Below are 23,926 nucleotides of genomic sequence, written 5' to 3' on the forward strand. Positions count from 1 at the left end.
CGTCCTCGTGACATAGTTAACAGTTGCCACGTCCCCGTGACACATCCTGAACTTCCATTCATACCACAAACTCAAATCTGCCTTGTGTAGTTGCGTCTACACTGCAGTACAATATGATCCTTGAGCAGCCATAGAGAATTGAGCCTTGTGCACTTAACAGGCTTGAGCGTGAGAGCTTCCAACGGCCCAACTGTCATAGCATCCTTGGCACAAGAATGGTTCATGGATAGCAATGGCTATGGGCGCATGTTTCCTTGCATGAAGATCTTTGGAATTTCTGGCCTCAACAGAGAAAAATGTTTATGAACGGTGCAACCACTATCTCTATTCATGGCATTCAAAACCTTATCCTTTTTCCCAACAACAAAGAAGGTACATTCGGATCTCAAGTTCTGTATGGATGGTGTTCACTTGCTTTTGCATGAAGAAGATTGGGCTTTGTTATGTCCACACCATAGGAGAGGGGATTGTGTCGAGGACATTGCTGCATGGGTGTCCATTGTCTTGACGAACACTGTTGTGAGTACCGCAGTGTGGCAGGACACTTCTAAAAGAGCGCCACATGCCTCATTTGTGATGACGACACCACAAGCAAAGTGCCAATGGAGACACCATGAGTCTTTAAACACTCTGGCTCAGTGATGAATGTCCATCCCAAGGAGCTAGTGTCACGAGGACGTGGCAGCTGTTAACTATGTAACGAGGACGTGGCAACTGCTAACCTTAGTTGTTGGTTTCTTTCCAGTGATTTTTGTTTTATTTTTGAGACCCTCCTTTTGAAGTAGCAAACGGTCGGACATTGTATGGTCAATGTGAACAGTAGTTTCACCCGCAGACGTGAAGTGGTCGGCACTGGAATTCGTAGAGTAAGAGAATGTCTAGGCTCAAAGCAAGATCATGTAGGTCCCCCCGTCGCACTGAGCAAGTTGGTGGATACTAGGAAGTGAACTCAATAAAGGCATAAAGTCAAGGTGGGATCACCAACAGAAAGTATCCCACAGTTGGGCCACATTGCACATTTGGATGCGGTCCCAATGAGGATAGATGGTCAGATGACCAGTGGGATCCCAACGGAATCATTTCCTAAAATTTAGGAAACTGCTATTTTGGGCCGTGAAATGTGTTCGCGTCATTATCTCCGGTATGACTAGGAGAACATTTTACAACTCTGCCGCGAAGTCAACTGGGCAACCAGTCGAAGATTTTTAAGCGGCAACCCCGAAACGGGCAAATGCTTGTAAATGCGCCAAGTGGCAGAATTTCATGTACTTGCCTCATACAGAAAAGTTGGCGCTGAATTTTAAGCTGAGAGGAGCCTCATTTTGCATTTGTCACAGGTTAAGAGCTATGGAGTGCTTTCTTTCGCTCTCATGTACAGTGTGGTGCTAGGTGTGATGCCCTACACGCTACACACTGCCCTCTCTCCACCCTATGTGCATCTATGTGATGCCCCACAAGAGGGCTCTTCATTTGACTGATGTACAGCTGTGTGGGTTCATGCTTTTGTGTTGAGGCAAGAGCCTCCTTGAGCAGGAACAGGGGTAGCTAGCTGCTACTCCAAAGCAGGCACCGGTGAGGGTCATAACCTCACCGTTCACGTGCTTGTGTATGCGCAGAAAATTGACTGTTTTTCAGCCATACGGACGCCAGAACCCTTGGGAATCGTGCCCCACTAGCAGAATTCAGCTAGGGGATTGTTTGGCACTGAAAACAAGGCAAAAACCAGTAAATACAGGGAGCTGAATTTACTGTTTTTGGGCTGGAATCAGAGGGTTTATGTCAGTGGAAGTGAGTTCTAGCAGGGGAATTGGTTTTGCGCAAGTTTTGGGGCTGTTATGCAGCCGAAATTTGGTCAAAACATGTGGTATCTAGCCGGATACAGGTGAAGGATTCCCAGGACTCTTCTTTGTAATTTACCCTACTAAAGAATAAAGAAACACCGAAAGGGGCGCCAATTTTGGGGCCTATAGGTTGTCGGCGTCTGCTCGGGGCATTCTAGCTTCCGAGCCGTGTGTGTATTTAAGTGTTAATTCCCGTCGCAGGTTTCCTTTGCACGTTCTCTCTGTGTGTGTCTAAAGTAAAGAATTTCAGGTGAAAGCCAAAGCCTACCGCCCCACGGGCCGGTTTCAAGGTTCCGTTGCCGGGACATCAATCACTTTTTCCTCAAAGAGTGAGCCTCGGTTATTTTGGGTAAAGACAAGGTTTATGGAGTTCTTGCAAGCGCCACCAGTGCAACAGCAAAATAGGCAACCTACACCGCGCACAGAGCTTGTTGAGGCTCAAGCCCAAGTACTTCATGCGACTCGGCAGAACAGGGAACACTCGCATGTTGCGGAGTCAAGGGCTCCAAAACAGGTTCCTCCCGTGCTTGAACAAGTGGCTAGAACGCCTATTCCACAAGTTATGCCAGTTCAGCCCGCCACCTTTTAGAGCCCGCATACTGTCTTGAATGGACAGGGAACTGTGATACCAGGCTATGCATCCAGTTTTTCCACCACCCACAGTACATCCTCGGTATTTCAGGGGTGGATCGGTGTTCCAAAGTATGGCTGGTTATGCGCCTGGAAGTCAGCCGTACATGCCAAGAACAGTGCTTGGGGGTATGCAAGGCATGATGCCAAACCCCATGTATGGTAGTATCGGCATGCAACAGGGTTTTCAGTGCATCCAGGGCCAGTTTGGGGTGCCACAGGGTCATTTTGGCATGGCTGGTTTTTTTGGACAGCAACCAGATATCGCACCTCTGACGCAAAATGTGAATGGCCAAGATGTGCCGATCATGCCTACTACAGTGCCCATGTTGCAAACTATTCCGTATGACAACTTGGGGACACTGGAGAAGCCAAAAGCTTACAAAGAAGGAGGTGCAGCTGTAAAGTTCAGTACTTTCAGTGGCTTTGAGGATAAAGCAAAGGCTCTTACCTTCCTCTAGCAGTTTGATATAGCTTATGCAGGAGGGAATTTTACAAAGGCCCCGAAAGTTAGGAAAGCTGCCACTTTCTTAAAGGACAATGTGCTTACATGGTGGACGACATTGTTAATGCAAGGACAGGCACCCGCCACTTGGGTTTACTTCAAGCAAATGTTTGCATCTGCTTGGCTGTCAAATGAATTTGAAGCCGACGTCATGACGGATTAGCACCAGCTTACTTCAGCTTCATGCAAGAGCTTGCTGGAGTACAATCGGAGGTTTTGTAAAGCGTTACTCTCAGTGACCTACAGATTTGTGCCATTGACAGAGCAGATAGAGAAGTATTGTTGTGGGTTGCCTAAAGGGCTTCACGATTACTGTACCAAGAACAGAGTGGCTACCCTCACTCAGCTTATGGAAGTTGCTAACACTGGTCTTGCCCTGTTGAAAGGAGAGGACAGTGGGTTTCCAAGCAATAAGAAAGGAGGGCAGCAGAAGAAAAATTCAGCGAAGAAGCCCTTTGTGAAAATGGCTCCTAAAGCGTCACAAGGGTAAGAAAAGGCAAGAAGAATGTTGTGGCTGATGCGTTATCAAGAAAGCCACAAATTTCAGCTGTGTCAATTCCTTATCATCATGAGTTAGATGACAAGAAGGAACAGTATGCTACTGATGAAGAGTTTGCAAGGATCTTTGAGCAGTTGCAAGAGGGGCAACATCATGAGCACTACCTCCTCAGAGATGGTTTTATGATGATGCATGGCAGACTTTGTGTCACTAGGCCACTGCGACATAAGGTCATGGAAGAGAGTCATGTCCCACCGTATGTAGGGCATCGTGGTATTGATGCGACAGTTAAAGCGGTAGAGACATTCTTCTATTGGCCTACCTTGAGGAGGGATGTGGATGGCTTTGTGCGAGCATGCATAATTTGCCAAGAGGTCAAGTTTGACAGGCAAAAGGCACCACGGTTTTTACAACCACTGCCGATTCCGGATAAGCCATGGGAAAGCATTGCTATGGACTTTATCTTTGATCTTCCAAGAACGCCAACAGGGAATGTGTCACGAGGACGTGGCAGTTATTAACCATGTCACAGAGATGTGGCAACTGCTAACCTTGGTTGTTGGTTTCTTTCTAATGGGGTTTATTTTATTTGTTTTGAGACCCTCTTTTTGAGGTAGCAAACGGTCGGACATTGTATGGCCAATGTGAACGGTACATTCATCCGCAAACGGGAAGTGGTCGGCACTAGAATTCGTATGGTAAGAGGATGTCTAGGCTCAGAGTAAGATCATATAGGTCCCCCCGTCGCACTTAGCAAGTTGGTGGATACTAGGAAGTGAACTCAATAAAGGCCTAAAGTCAAGGTGGGACTACCAACAGAAAGTATCCAATACTTGGGCCAGATTGCTTATTTGGATGCGGTCCCAATGAGTATAGATGGTCAGAAGACTAGTGGGAGCCCAACGGAAGCATCTCCTAAAATTTAGGGAACTGCTATTTTGGGTCGTGAAATGTGTTCGCGTCATTACCTCCGGTATGACTAGGGGAACATTTTATAACTCTGCCGCGAAGTCAACTGGGCAACCGGTCAGGACATTTTTAAGCGGCGAACCCGAAACGGGCAAATGCTTGTAAATGCGCCAAGTGTCGAATTTTCATGCACTTTCCTCTTGCAGAAGAAGTGGCGCTGAATTTTATGCTGGGAGAGGCCTCATTTCAGTTTTTTGTCACGGGTTAAGAGCTATGGAGTGCTTCCTTTCCCTCTCATGTACAGTGTGGTGCTAGGAGTGATGCCCTGCACACTACACACTGCTCTCTCTCTCCCCTACGTGCAGTTATGTGATGCCCCACAAGAGGGCTATTCATTTGACTGATGTACAGTGGTGTGGGTTCATGCTTTTGTGCTGAGGCAAGAGCCTCCTTGAGCAGGAACAGGGGTAGCTAGCTGCTGCTCCAAAGCAGGCACTGGTGAGGGTCATAACCTCACCATTCAGGTGCAAAATCAGTAATTTTACTGTTTTTCAGCCATACGGACGCCAGGACCATTGGGAATCGTGCCCCACTGGCAGAGGACAGTTAGGGGACTGTTTGGGGCTGAAAACAGGGCAAAAACCAGTAAATACAGCGTGCTGAATTTACTGTTTTTGGACAGGAATCAGAGGGTATACGCCAGTGCAAGTGAGTTCTAGCAGGGGAATTCGTTCCGCGCAAGTTTTGGGGCTGTTATGCTGCCGAAATTTGGCCAAATCAAATGGTATCTAAGTGGATACACGTGAAGGATTCCCAGGACCTTACCTTGTAATTTACCCTCATAAAGAATAAAGAAATACCCAAAGGGGCGCCAATTTTGGGGCATACAGGTTGTCGACGTCTGCTCGGAGCATTCTAGCTTCCGAGCCGTGTGTGTGATTAAGTGTTAATTCCCGTTACAGTTCTCCTTTGCAAGTGCTCTGTGTGTGTGTGTGTGTGTGTGTGTGTGTGTGTGTGTGTGTCTAAAGTAACGAATTTCGGGTGAAAGCCAACGCCTACCGCCCTACGGGCCGGTTTCATGGTTCCGCAGCCGGGACATCAATCACTTTTTCCTCAAAGAGTGAGCCTGGATTGTTCAGGGTAAAGACACACAGTGAAAGAACACGGGGATTACACTATGGCCGACAAGGGGAAGGGAATTATGGAAGAGGGTTCCTCTTCAAAGGACAGGCAGGAGATTCCTATGGTTTTTGAGATTGGCGAAAGCTCACGGCCACGTCAGTCTATACCTCCTGTCAACGTGAATGTCCCTCCAGTAGTACAGGGCTTTATGGCAGGGCAACTTGAGGATGATGCGTTCAAGACTCAGTTAGTTGCCGCGGTGAATGTCTTTTCGCAGCTGGTGCAGAATCCGAGGTTTATGGAATTCTTGCAAGCGCCACCAGTGCAACAGCAAAATAGGAAACCTACGCCGCGTACGAAGCTTGTTGATGCTCAAGCCCAGGTACTTCATGTGACGCAGGAGGAAAGGGAACACTCGCATGTTGCGGAGTCGGGGGCTCCAAAGCAGGTTCCTCCCGTGCTTGAACAGGTGGCTAGAACGCCTATTCCGCAGGTTATGCCAGTTCAGCCCGCCACCTTTCAGAGCCAGCATGCTGTCTTGAATGGACAGGGAGCTGGATACCAGACTATGCACTCAGTTTTTCCACCACCCACGGTACATCATGGGTATTTCGGGGGTGGATCAGTGTTCCAAAGTATCGCTGGTTATGCGTCTGGAAGTCAACCGTACATGCCAGGAACAGTGTTCAGGGGTATGCAAGGCATCATGCCAAACCCCATGTATAGTAGTATCGGCATGCAGCAGGGTTTTCAGAGCAACCACAGCCAGTTTGGGGTGCCACAGGGTCATTTTGGCATGGCTGGTTTTTCTCGACAGCAGCCAGATATCGCACCTCTGACGCAAAATGTGAATGGCCAACACGTGCCGATCATGCCTACTACAGTGCCCATGTTGCAGACCATTCCGTATGACAATTTGGGGGCACTAGAGAAGCCGAAGGCTTACAAAGAAGGTGGTGCAGCGGTAAAGTTCAGTACCTTCAGTGGTTTCGAGGACAAGACAAAGGCACTCACTTTCCTCCAGCAGTTTGATACAGCTTATGCGGGAGGGAATTTTACAGAGGCCTCGAAGGTCAGGAAAGCTACCACTTTCTTAAAGGACAATGCGCTTACATGGTGGACGACATTGTTAATGCAAGGACAGGCACCCGCCACTTGGGTTTACTTCAAGCAAATGTTTGCATCTGCTTGGCTATCAAATGAATTTGCAACCGATGTCCTGACAGATTGGCACCAGCTTACTGCAGCTTCGTGCAAGAGCTTGCTGGAGTACAATAGGAGGTTTTGTAAAGCGTTACTCTCAGTGACCTCCTACAGATTTGTGCCATTGACAGAGCAGATAGAGAAGTACTGTTGTGAGCTGCCTAAAGGGCTTCGCGATTACTGTACAAGGAACAGAGTGGCTACCCTTACTCAGCTTATGGAAGTTGCGAACACTGGTCTTGCCTTGTTGAAAGGAGAGGACAGTGGATTTCCGAGCAGTGACAAAGGAGGGCAGCCAAAGAAAAATTCAACGAACAAGCCCTTTGTGAAAACGGCTCCTGATGCGTCACAGGGGTCAGAAAAGGCCACCAAAGACAAGGATTCAGTCGGGACTTCTGGAGCGCAAGCAAAGAAACAGAAAAGGAAGCCTTTTGTGCGCAAGTCGCTCGAGGAAAAGAAGGTCCTAATGGCTGAGAACAAATGCTTTATATGCGAGCAGCTTGGTCACTTTTCTATCAATTGTTCACAAACGAAAAGGCCAGCTAACTCAGAGGATAAAGAAGACCAGAAAGGCAAGAAGCCAAAACCCATGGCAGGGTTAGTGCCAGACATGGTGGGTGACAGGCCCAGCACAGATGCCAGTGAGTTATGCAGGGCATCGGATAAAGTTAGCGATCAGACGGCACTCATCTTCTTTGATCCAGGTGCCAAAGCCAACTTTAGCTCACCAGAGTTAGCTATGAAGCTGGGCATCACGGCTGAAGAGATGGGGTACACAGTAGAGGCAGGGTTGGCATGTCCTGGCCACTCAGAGTGTGTTACTCCCATCATTGGAAAACTGCGTCTCCATATTCAGTCGTATGTGGACACTGAAGAGTTTTACATCATGCCGCTGGAAGGTTGTGACGCCTTGTTGGTGATCCCGTGGATGTTCCGAGTGCATGGACTCTTGGATGCCTACAACAAAACGATCACTGTACAGCATAGGGGCAAAACTCACATCTTCGATGTAAAGCTTAAAGGAGAGTCAGTCCCTATTGTATCTGCTTATGCTATCACTTCTGTAATAAAGAATCATCTTTCTGTGTACTTGATTTTTGCACGTGATGTCTCAGAAAGTGATCAGTCAAATTTATCTGTGTTAGATAAAGAAAGGTCAGCATTTTTGCAAAAGTTTAGTGATTGTTTTTCTGATTCATTACCGTCGCAATTGCCGCCAGAGAAACCTGAGGACCATCGGATAGATTTGGTGCCAGGGTGTAGCCCATCAAATAGACCTCCCTACAGGGTTAGTGCGGCGCAGCAGAAAGAGATTATGGGCCAGGTTGAGGAGTTATTAGAGAAGGGCCTGATTCAGCCTAGTTCTTCACCCTTTTGCTCCCCAATGCTCCTAGTGCAGAAGAAGGATGGCTCATGGCACATGTGTATTGATTACCGTGCGTTGAATAAGAATACCATCAAGAATAGGTTCCCTATTCCTAGAATTGATGATATTCTCGATCGTTTAGAGGGTGCTGCAATTTTCAGCAGGATAGACCTTAAGAGTGGGTACCATCAGATTCGTATAAGGCTGGAGGATGTGCACAAAACTGCGTTTAGAACGACATTTGGTCTTTATGAATTTCTAGTGATGCCGTTTGGGCTAACAAATGCTCCTGCCACGTTCAACAGAATGATGGACCGGATTTTCCGCTCGCATCAACAGTTTGTTGGAACGTTCTTCGATGACATGACAGTGTATTCGAAGAATGAAGAGGAGCGTAGGCGTCACTTGACCATTGTGTTCGAAGAGCTGCGCAGTCAAAGGTTACTTGTCGATCCTAAGAAAAGTGAATTCTTCCTCGAAGAGATCCACTTTCTGGGCCACATAGTTTCAAAGGATGGTGTTAGAATGGATCCCGCAAAAGTCGAAGCTATCAAGACATGGCCAGACTTGAAGACTGTGCACGATGTCAGAAGCTTTTTGGGATTGTGTTCCTACTATAGAAGGTTTATCAGAAATTTTGCAGAGATAGCATCGCCTCTTCACGCATTGCAAAAGAAAGAGGTCACTTTGAGATGGACCCAAAAAGAGATTTCAGCTTTTAGTCTCTTAAAGGAAAAGTTGACTTCAGATCCAGTTATTGTTTTGCCAAATCTCAGGAAGTCATTTGTGGTCCAGTGTGATGCGTGTGGCAATAGCATCGGAGCAGTGCTAATGCAAGACGGACGGGTAGTAGCTTATGAAAGCCGAATTTTGCAAGGGCCAGAGAGGACTATGCAAGTCTATGAGAAAGAGCTCTTGGCCGTGATTCATGCGCTTTCTAGCTGGAAGCACTACCTCTTAGGAGCTGATTTTGTTGTCCAAACAGATCGCCAGACCTTGCGATACTTCTTGACACAGTCAAAGTTATCCGAAAAGCATATGCGATGGGCAAACATTCTTTCCATGTTCCACTTCTAGATTATGCATGTGGAAGGCAAGAAGAATGTTGTGGCTGATGCGTTATCAAGAAAGCCACAAATTTCAGCTGTGTCAATTCCTTATCATCATGAGTTAGATGACATGAAGGAACAGTATACTGCTGATGAAGATTTTGCAAGGATCTTTGAACAGTTACAAAAGGGGCAACGTCACGAGCACTACCTTCTCAGAGATGGTGTTATGATGATGCATGGCAGACTTTGTGTCACTAGGCCACTGCGACATAAGGTCATGGAAGAGAGTCATGTCCCACCGTATGTAGGGCATCGTGGCATTGATGCAACAGTTAAAGCGGTAGAGACATTCTTCTATTGGCCTACCTTGAGGAGAGTTGTGGATGCCTTTGTGCGAGCATGCATAGTTTGCCAAAAGGTCAAGTTTGACAGGCAAAAGGCACCAGGGTTGTTACAACCACTGCCGATTCCGGATAAGCAATGGGAAAGCATTGCTATGGAGTTTATCTTTGATCTTCCAAGGACGCCAACAAGGAATGATGGTATATGGACCATTATCTGCAGGTTCAGCAAGCAGGCCCATTTTATCCCTGTCAGGAAGAAGATAAAATCTGATCAGATGGCACGCTTGTTCATGTACAATGTGTTTTAAGTACCATGGTATGCCACAATCGATTATCAGTGATCGTGATCCTCGCATGACCAGTTTGTTCTGGAGAGGATTGTTTGAGAACATGGGCACTACGCTCAAGTTTTCGTCTTCGTTTCATCCACAAACTGATGGACAGTCAGTAGAGGCAAATTCTACTGTCTTACATCTGCTGAAATGTTATGTGTCAGATAATAAGGGCAAGTGGGAACAGTATTTGCCTATGCTTGAGTATGCGTACAATAATACGATGCATTCGTCTACTGGCAAAGCACCTTTTGAGATTGTTGAAGGCGGCAAAAAGGTTCCTCCCATTTTGCATACAAAGGACAAGTTCTTTGAGGCAGATCGACATGTTGAGAACATGGATGAAATGTACAATTAAAGTTGCCTTGGAGAAGACTCGGGCAAAGCAGAAAAAGGTTGTTGATCGTCACCGTCGTGAATTGCTGTTATCACCTGGTGATTGGGTTCTGCTAAGGTTCGAAAAGGCAAGGTTAAAGAAGATGAAGGGCAAGGAATAGCTGTTTCCTAAGCTGAGCATGCGTTACTATGGGCATTTTCAAGTGCTTGACAAGATCAGCGATGTGGCTTACAGGCTGAAATTGCCTGATGCATGGAAGATTCATAATGCGTTTCACGTGAGTCTTCTAAGACCCTTCGTGGGTGATGTGCCAAAAGATATGCCAGTTGAGGATCAGCCAGAAGTTGAGGAACTTGATGAGATCCTGGTACCTGAGCAAGTTTTGGCACATAAGGACAGAAAAGTTAAAGGACAAGTTGCAAGACGCTATTTGGTGAAGTTCAAGAACTATCCGCCTATGGATGCAAAGTGGATGAAAGAGCATGAACTGTCAGAGTCACCAAATGTATTGCAGCTTTACCTTGAAGCCTTTGGGTTACAGCCTACTTATGCCCCAACCCAACGTGTGCAAAGGAGGGGTAATGATCGAGCTAGTACATCAAATGTACATATGAGTTCAGTGCCATAGATGGAAATGGCAAAAGTATGAAGGCCTCATTAAGTCATTTGTATCTATGTATGTTACGTAAATGCGGATACATGCGATGATAAAAGAATGTTAATAGCACAAGATCATCAGTGGCGTGTATTTATGGTATGCAATCGAGGACGTTTGCGATTTCAAGAGGGGGGTATGTCACAAGTACGTGGCAGTTATTAACCATGTTACAAAGATGTGGCAACTGCTAACCTTGGTTGTTGGTTTCTTTCCAATGGGGTTTATTTTATTTGTTTTGAGACCCTCTTTTTGAAGTAGCAAACGGTCGGACATTGTATGGCCAATGTGAACGGTACATTCATCCGCAGACGGGAAGTGGTCGGCACTAGAATTCGTATGGTAAGAGGATGTCTAGGCTCATAGTAAGATCATATAGGTCCCCCCGTCGCACTTAGCAAGTTGGTGGATACTAGGAGGTGAACTCAATTAAGGCATAAAGTCAAGGTGGGACTACCAACAAAAAGTATCCGACAGTTGGGCCACATTGCACTTTTGGATGCGGTCCCAATGAGGATAGGTGGTCAGAAGACCAGTGGGAGCCCAACGGAAGCATCTCCTAAAATTTAGAGAACTGCTATTTTGGGCCGTGAAATGTGTTCGCGTCATTACCTCCGGTATGACTAGGGGAACATTTTATAACTCTGCCGCGAAGTCAACTGGGCAACCGGTCAGGATATTTTCAAGCGGCGAACCCGAAATGGGCAAATGCTTGTAAATGCGCCGAGTGTCGAATTTTCATGCACTTTCCTCTTGCAGAAGAAGTGGCGCTGAATTTTATGCTGGGAGAGGCCTCATTTCAGTTTTTTGTCACGGGTTAAGAGCTATGGAGTGCTTCCTTTCCCTCTCATGTACAGTGTGGTGCTAGGAGTGATGCCCTGCACACTACACACTGCTCTCTCCCCCCTACGTGCAGTTATGTGATGCCCCACAAGAGGGCTCCTCATTTGACTGATGTACAATTGTGTGGGTTCATGCTTTTGTGCTGAGGCAAGAGCCTCCTTGAGCAGGAACAGGGGTAGCTAGTTGCTGCTCCAAAGCAGGCACTGGTGAGGGTCATAACCTCACCATACAGGTGCAAAATCAGCGCTGTGTATGCGCTGTAATTTTACTGTTTTTCAGCCATACGGACGCCAGGACCATTGGGAATCGTGCCCCACTGGCAGAGGACAGTTAGGGGACTGTTTGGGGCTGAAAACAGGGCAAAAACCAGTAAATACAGCGTGCTGAATTTACTGTTTTTGGACAGGAATCAAAGGGTATACGCCAGTGCAAGTGAGTTCTAGCAGGGGAATTGGTTCCGCGCAAGTTTTGGGACTGTTATGCTGCCGAAATTTGGCCAAATCAAATGGTATCTAAGTGGATACACGTGAAGGATTCCCAGGACCTTACCTTGTAATTTACCCTCCTAAAGAATAAAGAAATACCGAAAGGGGCGCCAATTTTGGGGCCTACAGGTTGTCGGCGTCTGCTCGGAGCATTCTAGCTTTCGAGCCGTGTGTGTGATTAAGTGTTAATTCCCGTTACAGGTCTCCTTTGCAAGTGCTCTGTGTGTGTATCTAAAGTAACGAATTTCGGGTGAAAGCCAACGCCTACCGCCCTACGGGCCGGTTTCAGAATGATGGTATATGGACCATTATTTGCAAGTTCAGCGAGCAGGCCCATTTTATCCCTGTCAAGAAGAAGATAAAATCTGATCAGATGGCACGCTTGTTTATGTACAATGTGTTTAAGTACCATGGTATGCCACAATCGATTATCAGTGATCATGATCCTCGCATGACCAGTTTGTTCTGGAGAGGATCGTTTGAGAACATGGGCACTACGCTCAAGTTCTCGTCTTCGTTTCATCCACAAACTGATGGACAATCAAAAGAGGATAATTCTATTGTCTTAGATCTGCTGAAATGTTATGTGTCAGATAATAAGGACAAGTGGTAACAGTTTTTGCCTATGCTTGAGTATGCGTACAATAATACGATGCATCCGTCAACTGGCAAAGCACCTTTTGAGATTGTTGAAGGCGGCAAAAAGGTTCCTCCCATTTTGCATACAAAGGACAAGTTCTTTGAGGCAGATCGACATGTTGAGAACATGGATGAAATGTACAATTAAAGTTGCCTTGGAGAAGACTCGGGAAAAACAAAAAAAGGTTGTTGATCGTCACCGTCGTGAATTGCTATTATCACTTGGTGACTGGGTATTGTCAAGGTTCGAAAAGGCAAGGTTAAAGAAGATGTGAAGGGCAAGGAACGGTTGTTTCCTAAGCTCAGCATGCACTACTATGGGCCTTTTCAAGTGCTTGACAAGATCAGCCATATGGCTTACAGGCTAAAATTGCCTGATGCGTGGAAGATTCATAACGCGTTTCACATGAGCCTTCTAAGACCCTTCGTGGGTGATGTGCCAGAAGATATGCCAGATGAGAACAAGCCAGAAGTTGAGGAACTTTGATAAGATCCTAGTACCTAAGCAAGTTTTGCCACATAAGGACCAGAAAAGTTAAAAGGACAAGTTGCAAGACCTTATTTGGTGAAGTTCAAGAACTATCCGCCTATGGATGCAAAGTGGATGGAAGAGCATGAACTGTCAGAGTCACCAAATGTATTGCAGCTTTACCTTAAAGCCTTTGGGTTACAACCTACCTATGCCCCAACCCAACGTGTGCAAAGGAGGGGTAATGATAGAGCTAGTACATCAAATGTACATATGAATTCAGTGTAATGGATGGAAATGACAAAAGTGTGGAGATCTCATTAAGTCATTTGTATCTATGTGTTACGACCTTTCTTGCGGATACATGCGATGATAAAAGAGTGTTAATAGCACAAGATCATCAGTGGCGTGTATTTAGGGTATGCAATCGAGGACGTTTGCGATTTCAAGAGGGGGATATGTCACGAGGATGTGGCAGCTGTTAACTATGTCACAAGGACGTGGAACTGCTAACCTTAGTTGTTGGTTTCTTTCCAGTGATTTTTGTTTTATTTTTGAGACCCTCTTTTTGAAGTAGCAAACGGTCGGACATTGTATGACCAATGTGAACGGTAGTTTCACCCGCAGACAGGAAGTGGTCGGCACTAGAATGCGCATAGTAAGAGGATGTCTAGGCTCATAGCAAGATCATGTAGGTCCCCCCATCGCACTTAGCAAGTTGGTGGATACTAGAAAGTGAACTCAATAAAGGCATAAAGTCAAGGTGGGATTACCAACAGAAAGTATCCGACAATTGGGCCACATTGCACATTTGGATGCGGTCCCAATGAGGATAGATGGTCAGATGACCAATGGGAGCCCAACGGAATCATTTCCTAAAATTTAGGAAACTGCTATGTTGGGCTGTAAAATGTGTTTGCGTCATTACCTCCGGTATGACTAGGGGAACATTTTACAACGCTGCCGCGAAGTCAACTGGGCAACCAGCGGAAGATTTTTAAGCGGCAACCCCGAAACGGGCAAATGCTTGTAAATGCGCCAAGTGGCAGAATTTCATGTACTTGCCTCATATAGAAAAGTTGGCGCTGAATTTTAAGCTGAGAGGAGCATCATTTTGCATTTGTCACAGGTTAAGAGCTATGGAGTGCTTTCTTTCCCTCTCATGTCTAGTGTGGTGCTAGGTGTGATGCCCTACACGCTACACACTGCTCTCTCTCTCTAATCCTCCTCCCTACGTGCAGTTATGTGATGCCCCACAAGAGGGCTCTTCATTTGACTGATGTACAGCTGTCTGGGTTCATGCTTTTGTGTTGAGGCAAGAGCCTTCTTGAGCAGGAACAGGGGTAGCTAGCTGCTACTCCAAAGCAGGCACCGGTGAGGGTCATAACCTCACCGTACAGGTGCAAATTCAGCGCTGTGTATGCGCAGAAAATTGACTGTTTTTCAGCCATACGGACGCCAGAACCCTTGGGAATCGTGCCCCACTGACAAGGGACTGTTTGGGGCTGAAAACAGGGCAAAAACCAGTAAATACAGCGAGCTGAATTTACTGTTTTTGGGCTGGAATCAGAGGGTATATGTCAGTGAAAGTGAGTTCTAGCAGGGGTATTGGTTTCGCGCAAGTTTTGGGGCTGTTATGCTGCCGAAATTTGGCCAAAACATATGGTATCTAGCCGGATACAGGTGAAGGATTCCCAGGACTCTTCTTTGTAATTTACCCTACTAAAGAATAAAGAAATACCGAAAGGGGCGCCAATTTTGGGGCCTACAGGTTGTCGGCGTCTGCTCAAGGCATTCTAGCTTCCGAGCCGTGTGTGTATTTAAGTGTTAATTCCCGTCGCAGGTTTCCTTTGCACGTTCTCTGTGTGTGTGTCTAAAGTAAAGAATTTCAGGTGAAAGCCAAAGCCTACCACCCCACGGGCCGGTTTCAGCTAGGCATTGGCAAAGTCTAGGAGGCCATGGATCAGACGATCTTGAAGCTGAAGGATCGTAGGTCATATGAGGATCACAAGTCAAATCTTGTCTCTCTCAAGGTGGATCATCTACAACTCACTCAACCATGAGTTTCAAGGTTGTTCATAGGGGAGGATCAAATCTAGGACATTGTTAGGATGGGTGTCAAATTTTCTTGACAAGAGGTTAGTGTGAGCGTAGCCAATGTGATCGGAAACTTCTAAAATGGGGTAACACGCATCATCACCACCACAAGCAAGTTCCTAGGAGAGAGCCAATGGAGCTTTAAGCGAGGCCTGGATCAGATAATCTAGAAGCTCAATGACCAGGGCAAGTCGGGCTTGAGGACCAATGTGAGCGCTATACAATTAAACTGCCATCACATTCCAGGAATATTGTCTCTCTAAATAAGTATCTACTATGCAAGAACTCATGGACCATGCTGCAGTTGGTTACAAACTTGTGAAAGGACAATTGAAATTTGTTACCGAAGCACAACCAACAACACCCAAAATCCTCGACCCAACGAGCCACTTCTCGGGATTCTCATGACAACTCGACTCAAGTGGCCAAACCTCGTTTGACTCAACGTCCACAAGACGCCCTATTCCAAGAAGGCTGATCCTTTGAATGCTTCTAGACAAGACACACTTATAACAATTGTCCTACTAGAGGGGATACGCCTCTAGAATCACCACCTGCAAAGAGAGCCAAAACTGCGGTAGGACTTGTCCCCAACATTTACGGCATCGCTCTGGAAGGTTCCAACAAACTATGCAAAGCCTATAGAAAGATAAATTGCATATGGGAAGATAAATAGCTTCACTTCTTTGACCATCCAAGAGCCACCGAAAATTTCATCCATCCAGAATTCCTGAAACAGATGGATTTTGAGTACGATCGACTCGCTGGAGAGCTTGAAGCCGAGCTAGCCACCGGGCAAACTCAAAAAGTTGTACCTCTCATTGGTGCTCTTCCGGTCACCATCCAAATGTACCATGGCAAAGCAGGTTTTCACATCATGAAGTTGGGCAATTGTGATGCTCTTTTGGGCATGCCTTGGCACGACAAGAACGATGCAACCATCTAGATTTGGAACCGCACCAATATTTTACAGCAAAACAAAAAGCCAATTATCCTTAAAGTTTGACTGACAAAAACCAAACCCAAATGATTTTAACATTTAATTGTATTAAGATACTCGTTGAACTTTGTTTGACAATACTATTTGAAAAATTGTTTAAAATAAGAATCAATTATTTTGAACTAGTTTTGGTGCCAATTTGAGAATGCTTGGTTTTTATGTTGTCTTCTAAATATCTTCGGCTCCGGCTTTTCTAAGAGGAATGTTCTTGTTTGATGTGGAACCTATGAACGACACAAGTTGGTGGTCTGGGGAGCGTTTAGTTGTAATCTGGAAAAGCTTAAACGACACAGGCCGATGGTCTGGGGAGCATTTAGCTGGATTTGGAGCCTTCGAGTGACAAAGGCTGCGGTCTAGGGAGCGTTTGGTTGTATCAGTCCTCTGAGCTCATGGCCCAGATCTTTTTAGGTTATTTGCGGGGGAAGTGAGGAGGTAGTCGTTGAGTACCTTCATGCCTAAGAACCGTCTATCTGGAAGGAGTGCTCAGTGGCGCTCATTGTTTTTATGTCTTGTAACATGCGTATGTAAGCATTTGTGTTGCATCGTGATGTGTCAATTATTGAATATTCCTAATTGGGTGAGATAGCCTGGGTATATAAATTTAGTGCATCAAGACACCCCTCTAAAGGTTAGCGCGGTCTAGGTCTGATGGCTAATTTTGCTACGCCAGAATATCAAGAGCTTCGATATGGAATGAGAAAATTGAATGACCCTCGAGATTGACCCTCGGGATGACCCTCAAACATTTTTTATCTAGTTTGAGTTGTTTTGCAGATATAATCGTAGACAATTAATCTTCATTCAAGAAGGGAGGATGTCATAAACTGCAGACATGTCAGGCCACGGAAGACCTAGAGGGTTAGGAATTCCTGAGCCTAACTCTAGCCAACCTGCAGATTACGGCCGAGGGGCCTTAACCCTGGCAGAAGCAAAAGAAGAAGAAGGATTTACCAACTTGCAAATCATCATCGAGTGGCCCAAAATATAAATTGGGTTGGGATTTTTAACTCTAGCCAACCTGCAGATTACGGCCGAGGGGCCTTAACCCTGGCAGAAGCAAAAGAAGAAGAAGGATTTACCAACTTGCAAATCATCATCGAGTGGCCCAAAATATAAATTGGGTTAGGATTAAAAATCCCAACCCCCAACAACCTATGGAACCAACCGAGGGGCCTAAACCCTTCAAAATAAAGTAGACATACACACACTACCGAATTTGTATAGAAATTGATAAGAGCCTCAAAATCTTCTTTCCCAAGTGAGAATCTTCTTTCCCAAGTGCTCATTTCATAGTGTTTTCCAAAGCACATGCAACTTGCTAGAACAACGATATATTTACGTTGCAAATGAGAAAACCAGCTTGAATCCTAGAAAAAACAATTCTAACACGGCAAGGCTGAGAGCTACTTCCCTTCTTTCAACTCACTAATAGTACTGGATGTTGAGCTACAAAATCTAGAGATCCATTAGCATAGATCAAACCTTTGAAGGACTTCTTTGAAAGGTTCTAGATCTCAATGGGAATAGCAATTGATGGCTTCCTTGAATGCCATAGTTTTCTTTACTTGGATGGCCCAACCTAACCAAAGCTTCACACACAAAATGGGATCATAAGAACCTACTATCCTTTTCTCTGGCCTTGACAATGATTGTAGATGGAGGAAATGGGCAATTCTCACGTTCAATAATAAGCTCTTCAAGGAGCTTTTAGCAACATGTTGATTACAAGGCTAGTCGAGCTACTTTGCTCGTATAAATAAACAACGAGGGCTCTGTTTAATCATATTATAAACATGTCGTTATTTGCTCTTTAGGCTGCACATCCCTGTGGACTACCACAGGCTTATTTTGATCACGCCTAACACACTCTTCAAAAAAAGAATTCGTAATGTCCAGCTCTCCCTTAGCACAAAGTAGAAAGGATGAAGTCACGAAGGACTTGGTGTCTATTGATCTACTCTCTCTTCTAAAGTTTGCAGAAAATTCATATCCAGAAAACTTCAAGGGGATGCTAGATGTGGCTGCACTAATCTTCTTTTGGTGTATGCGCATTGTTTGAAAACAAGCTCAATAAACCGTAGTAACTTAAGTAAGAGTGTTAAAGAGCATACATACCTGCTTCTCACAAGTTTCCACAAGCTTCTCAAATTGCACCTCTTTGTGGGTTTTCTGCTGGACCTCTTCATCCTCAGAGTCTTCAGAATCAGAGACAAACGTCTTGAATCGCTTTGCCTCTCTGTCCAAACTTCTATTCTTGTCTTTATAGTGATCTTTGAGGAGCTCATCTATATTGCAAGCTTTGGAGCGCCTTTAGAGTCACCCACATTGAATCAGTGCACACAAAAACACACACACCCGCGCGCGCACAGAGCAGACGTGTACTAACTTTTTGAGGTGTTTTGAAACAGGCTCTGATAAGCGAGTTGGGCTATCTTGAAGCCAGCTATCGTCTTCCATCATAGCATCGAAGTCAGCAGACACCATCCTGCATGCAGAACGGTTGCGCCCAACAAGAATAGACTTGTTCAAATACCCGGTGCCAAACTAACTTGAGAATTGCGGTGAATGATACAGTGGATACTCGAATGCTGAGGTGTGCTAAGAAGGATCGGGGAGTCTAAATGGCGCGAGGGTGAATGCGATGGTATGGTGCTTCGTTAGCTGCAGCAGTCATAGAAGCAATAGAACTACAACACATCATAATCATGTAGAAAATCCTTTCTAAAGGGCTTCTTTAGTTGTATTAGAATTTAGTTGGTGGAATAGTGTAGCGTCTTGCCTATTTGCACCTTGCTTCAAATTGATAGTGCATTTGTTTCCATTTGAAGACAATCCTCTCTTTGGATTCAAAGAAAAGAACTCGGATGTTGTTAATCCTGCTTTTAGCAAGAGCAAATCTTCAAATCGATCCAATCACATCCTTAAATCAACTCAAATCAACCAAATCCAACAAATTGCACCATGGACAAGCCCAAGACATACCTTGCACTCATTAAAGAAAAAGAACACCACAATTTGCATATGTGTTGAACGAAATATAACCCAATAAAAGCTTTTTTCTTTTCAAGAACCTTCGATGAACAAGCACGTGAGTTTGTTTCCTACTGTTAGATTCTTTCAAAATACAAGCAGATGTAATTAAATCATCGTTAAGTAGGATGTTTTGTTTTTAACATCCACTTCCTATAGTGCTTTGTTATTTGTATACCGTTAAGTAGGATGTTTTGTTTTTAACATCCACTTCCTAAAGCGCTTTGGTATTTGTATAAGTATTGAATAGAAGTGAAGCGAGATTAGTTGAAGTAAAGAGCACATCTAATAATGCTTCTCCAACAATATCACTTCTCTAGCCAATTTGTATAAGAATGTGGTTGAATTCAAGTCAAGCCAAATGAAAAAAAAAAGAGAGAGAAATTGTGTCCATTGTGTCGTTTCAACATTCAACAAGAATACACATCCATCAAGAAGAGAACTGGAGAGAGACATATTGAATTTTTTTTCATCAAAAGCATGTTACCTTGTTTTTAATGTCGTATTATGTCTCTTGTGTCACAATCGTGATGTCCCAATTTCTATTTGTATAACTTGCAGAAAACCCATAATAGAGGTTAGAGTATGTAAATTAATACTTTGGATCATTTCTAATACGTTTTTATAGTATTGTTTCCGTTTTATCTGTTAAAAAGAAAAGAAAAACATGCAAGTTCCCTTACATAGGGGAGTTTACACAGTCCTTCCCAAATTTCATAATACGAGGGAACATACCATTCCCATGGCAGTGTGCAAATTTCAGTGTTTTTGTTTCACTTTGTTGTTAGCACTAAGTGAAATATTGAAAGACTATCATGTACATTTCTAATTTGATGTTCACTTGATTGTCATAACCAATGAAGTGTTGTGAGTCAAACCTTTCTCATTGAGCTTGGTGACATTTTTCATATCCTCCCCCCATTAGTATATCCATGCGATCAATGCATTCCAAAAGACTTCTCTTTCGACATATATATGTCAATCAAAGCATCCCCAACCTAACCATTTTACTCAAGGAGATGTTGACTAACAATCTCATGGGGACTTGCTTCTCTTCTAATACTTATAATTATATTAATTCATATGTTGTTTAAGGTTTTCCTCAAATCGGCCATTCCAAGAGACCTTGTCTCGACATCCACATTATTGCTAGGAATGGTGTATGCTTCAACAACCTCTAACTAATACTCTTATTGTGCCTTGATCAGCCAATGTCTTCCAAAATGGCAATACCTTCAAGAAGCAAGCATAGTAATGCAAAGTTGTAGCATCTCAAAGCTTGTTGATCTTAAAGTTCACGCAAAATGCCACTTATCGTGACTTGGATTTCCAATATCTTGCAAAATGCTAATTACCTTTAAGAAGCAAGCATAAATATATGCATGACGATAGAGACCGATAATAAAAGTAATGCAAAGGTTTACAAGCTCAAAGCCTGTTGACCTTATAATCCACCTTGTTCTTACAAAATGCCACTTATTTCCAAAATGAAAATTATCCACGTGTTAATAGAAGGCCTAGCTTCTCATCTAATGAAATTTAAGCAAAGCTATCCTGCTTCTATGATGGCACCATAATTAACATACATATTGACCAAAGCATTAGCAATCACAACATCTCTCTCCAAGAGTCGCTGACTAGGAATCTCGTTGTGAACTCTTGCACACATGCAAATGTCTTGCAGTAGGTGAAAGGCCTTCGATATCTAAGCAATTTCATATGCACAGAGGTCTCCCATGAGCATCTCATGCAAACAGATCATATTTGGCCACAACTATGTTGGGCATATCTTGTAGGCTGCAACCAATGTGTTCCTAATGACGACATTTGGTAGGCAATTCTCATCAAGATCTTTTGTGCTTTTGTGATGGCACCTGCATTTTGCATATATATCAACCAAAGCACCTCCACACATGACACCTTTATGCAACAGTCCTTGAATAGCAATCTAACCATAAATTCTCTCACCCTTGTAAAATTTTGGTTAAATCCCCTCATATCTTCAAGATACGTGCATAGATGAATGCATTAGAGAAAGGACTTTGTTGGCCACAACCACATTATGCATAACGGCAGGTTGCAATCAACACATTCCAAGTGACAACAAACCAAAAATGATGCCCCGTCACAATAACTTTTTGTACTTTCACAACTGAAACCACATTTGGGATACATATCAACCAAAGTATTGCCAAGCACATCTTTTCGCATGATTAACAATCTCATCGTGAATTCTCTCCCACATGTGAGAGTCTTGCGTTAGTATAGGCCGTCATGGTGCAAGCATAGGTGATTACATTAGGAGAAAGGCCTTCCCTTCACATCTGATCTAAACATCCTAGTGCTTCCTTTCCTTAGCCATGATGGACATATCCTACAGTCAATACATTCCCCTACAGTCAATACATTCCAAGTGATAACAGTCCAGAGAGAATCAAGCAAAGCACCACCAAGCATGTCATTTTGCATATGGAAACGATCCTTCCCTTCTCATGTGGTGTGCATCCTTGCCACAATCATGTTGGGCATATCAGCCATGACATTCGAGACAAGAAGCCCATCAAGCCATGACATTTGAGATAAGAATCCCATCAAGAACAAATGTGCATTCGTGAGGGTACCACATGTGAGAGTCTTGCGTTAGTATAGGCCGTCATGGTGCAAGCATAGGTGATTACATTAGGAGAAAGGCCTTCCCTTCACATCTGATCTAAACAGCCTAGTGCTTCCTTTCCTTAGCCATGATGGACATATCCTACAGTCAATACATTCCAAGTGATAACAGTCCAGAGAGAATCAAGCAAAGCACCACCAAGCATGTCATTTTGCATATGGAAACGAGCCTTCCCTTCTCATGTGGTGTGCATCCTTGCCACAATCATGTTGGGCATATAAGCCATGACATTCGAGACAAGAAGGCCATCAAGCCATGACATTCGAGATAAGAAGCCCATCAAGAACAAACTTGTGCATTCGTGAGGGTACCACATTTGGCATACATACTAATGTGTTCCCTAAATCTATGTCTTTTTTAAGTAACACACTATTTGAGTAGCTTAGTGTTTATCCTCTTGACTCGGTACAAATACTTGCACTCGCATATCTTGCAATCAATACACTCCAAGAAACAACACAAGAAACAACTTTGATCAGCTTTATGTGCCTTCGTAGGGGCACCAGATTTGGCGTACTTATCAACCAAATCATTCCCAAGCATAACATGTTTCTCCTACAGTCCTAGACTTGCAATCTCATATTGTTGATGATCTTTTTGTGCCTTTGTAAGGGCACCACATTTGGCATACATATCAACCAAAGCATTGCCAAGCACAACATCTTTCTCCAACAATCTCTGACTTGCAATCTCATAGTTTGTGTGAAATAATGTCATATTTTTCCCTCATGCTATAAGAAATTACTTGGCTCTCATATAGCAGACCCGAGTGACTATATACATTGAGCACATTAAGAGAAGTACTTGTAGCTGAAGAAAAGTAATTGTAATTGAGGAGTTTCCCTTGTGTTGCATCCAAAAAGAACAGTTAAGAGCTTTCTCAATATTGAGCTAGGCATCACACTTCGATAAGAGCACTCCAATAGCCTTCATCTAGCGAGAAACTCTCACTTTCCATCTGGTTAAAATAGCCCACATCATCTTTGCCACACGGGGCATATCTTGCAATCAACACACTCCAAGAGACGACATCCTAGGGAATAATCCCTTCAAGAAGTTTATGTGCCTTCATGAGGACACAACATTTGGCATACATATCAAACAAAGCACCACCCAGTACTTCTTTTTCCAATGGTCACCATTGACTAGCAATCTCATTGTGAATTCACATTTTGTGAAGGCCTTGCATAAGGTGAGATGCCTTCAAGGTGCAATTAGTGACAGCGTTTGGAGCAAGGTCTTCCTTTGCATATAGTTAAAATAGCATGGAGCTTCCTTGCCATAGCCATTCTTGGCCAACTGTCGCAATCAACATGTTCCAAGTAATGACAATCTGGACTGGAAGCCCATCAAGAAGAACTTCTAGTACTTTCATCATATTATGACATTTCCCATATGCACTCATTATTGTTATGTTGAACACAATGCTCATCAAACACTTTATGTGGTTTCGTCAAGCATTTGACTTACATTTTGACCAAAGCATTGCCAAGCATAACATATTTCTTTAAAAGCCCTTGAAGATCTTGCATAAGGCCACATGCCTTCAAGGTTCAAGCAAAGGTGATTTCTTTTGGAGAAAGGCGCTCCCTTTGCATCTCATTAAAACAGCCCAAAGCATTCTTGCAACAACCATGTTGGTATATCCTGCAATCAACACGCTCCAAGGATGACTTCTGAAAGAGGATCAAGAACTTTTCTTTCAATGGATTTGTTGTTGTTTTGTAGACATAAAACTGGTGACACTTCCAAAATATTTAGCAACCACGAAAATTGAAAAAAAAAGAACTCTGTGTGTGTGTGTGTGTGTGTGTGTGTGTGTGTGATAGAAGGGGGGGGGGGGGGGGGGGGGGGGAGAACCTCATTTTCCAACTCTTGACTGGGAGGTCTTCAA

The 23,926-nt window shown here is 44.2% G+C and overlaps 1 protein-coding gene across 1 annotated transcript in view; it reads right to left on the reverse strand.

Moving 5' to 3' along the window:
• Window positions 1-19,014, reverse strand: part of LOC147447717 (actin protein 2/3 complex subunit-like protein) — a 71,028-nt gene extending 52,014 nt beyond the window's left edge. Inside the window, exons 1-2 of the mRNA XM_086523431.1 lie at window positions 18,715-19,014; window positions 18,444-18,636 (exon numbers count right to left, since the gene is read on the reverse strand). Coding sequence (XP_086379557.1) covers window positions 18,444-18,636; window positions 18,715-18,812 — 291 coding nt within the window. The 5' untranslated portion in view covers window positions 18,813-19,014. The remainder of the gene's footprint in view (window positions 1-18,443; window positions 18,637-18,714) is intronic.
• Between the last annotated feature and the right edge of the window lie 4,912 nt (window positions 19,015-23,926).

This window comes from Adiantum capillus-veneris, chromosome 11 (genome assembly GCF_014529385.1).
Source record: "Adiantum capillus-veneris isolate H3 chromosome 11, ASM1452938v2, whole genome shotgun sequence".
Classification (NCBI taxonomy): domain Eukaryota; kingdom Viridiplantae; phylum Streptophyta; class Polypodiopsida; order Polypodiales; family Pteridaceae; genus Adiantum; species Adiantum capillus-veneris.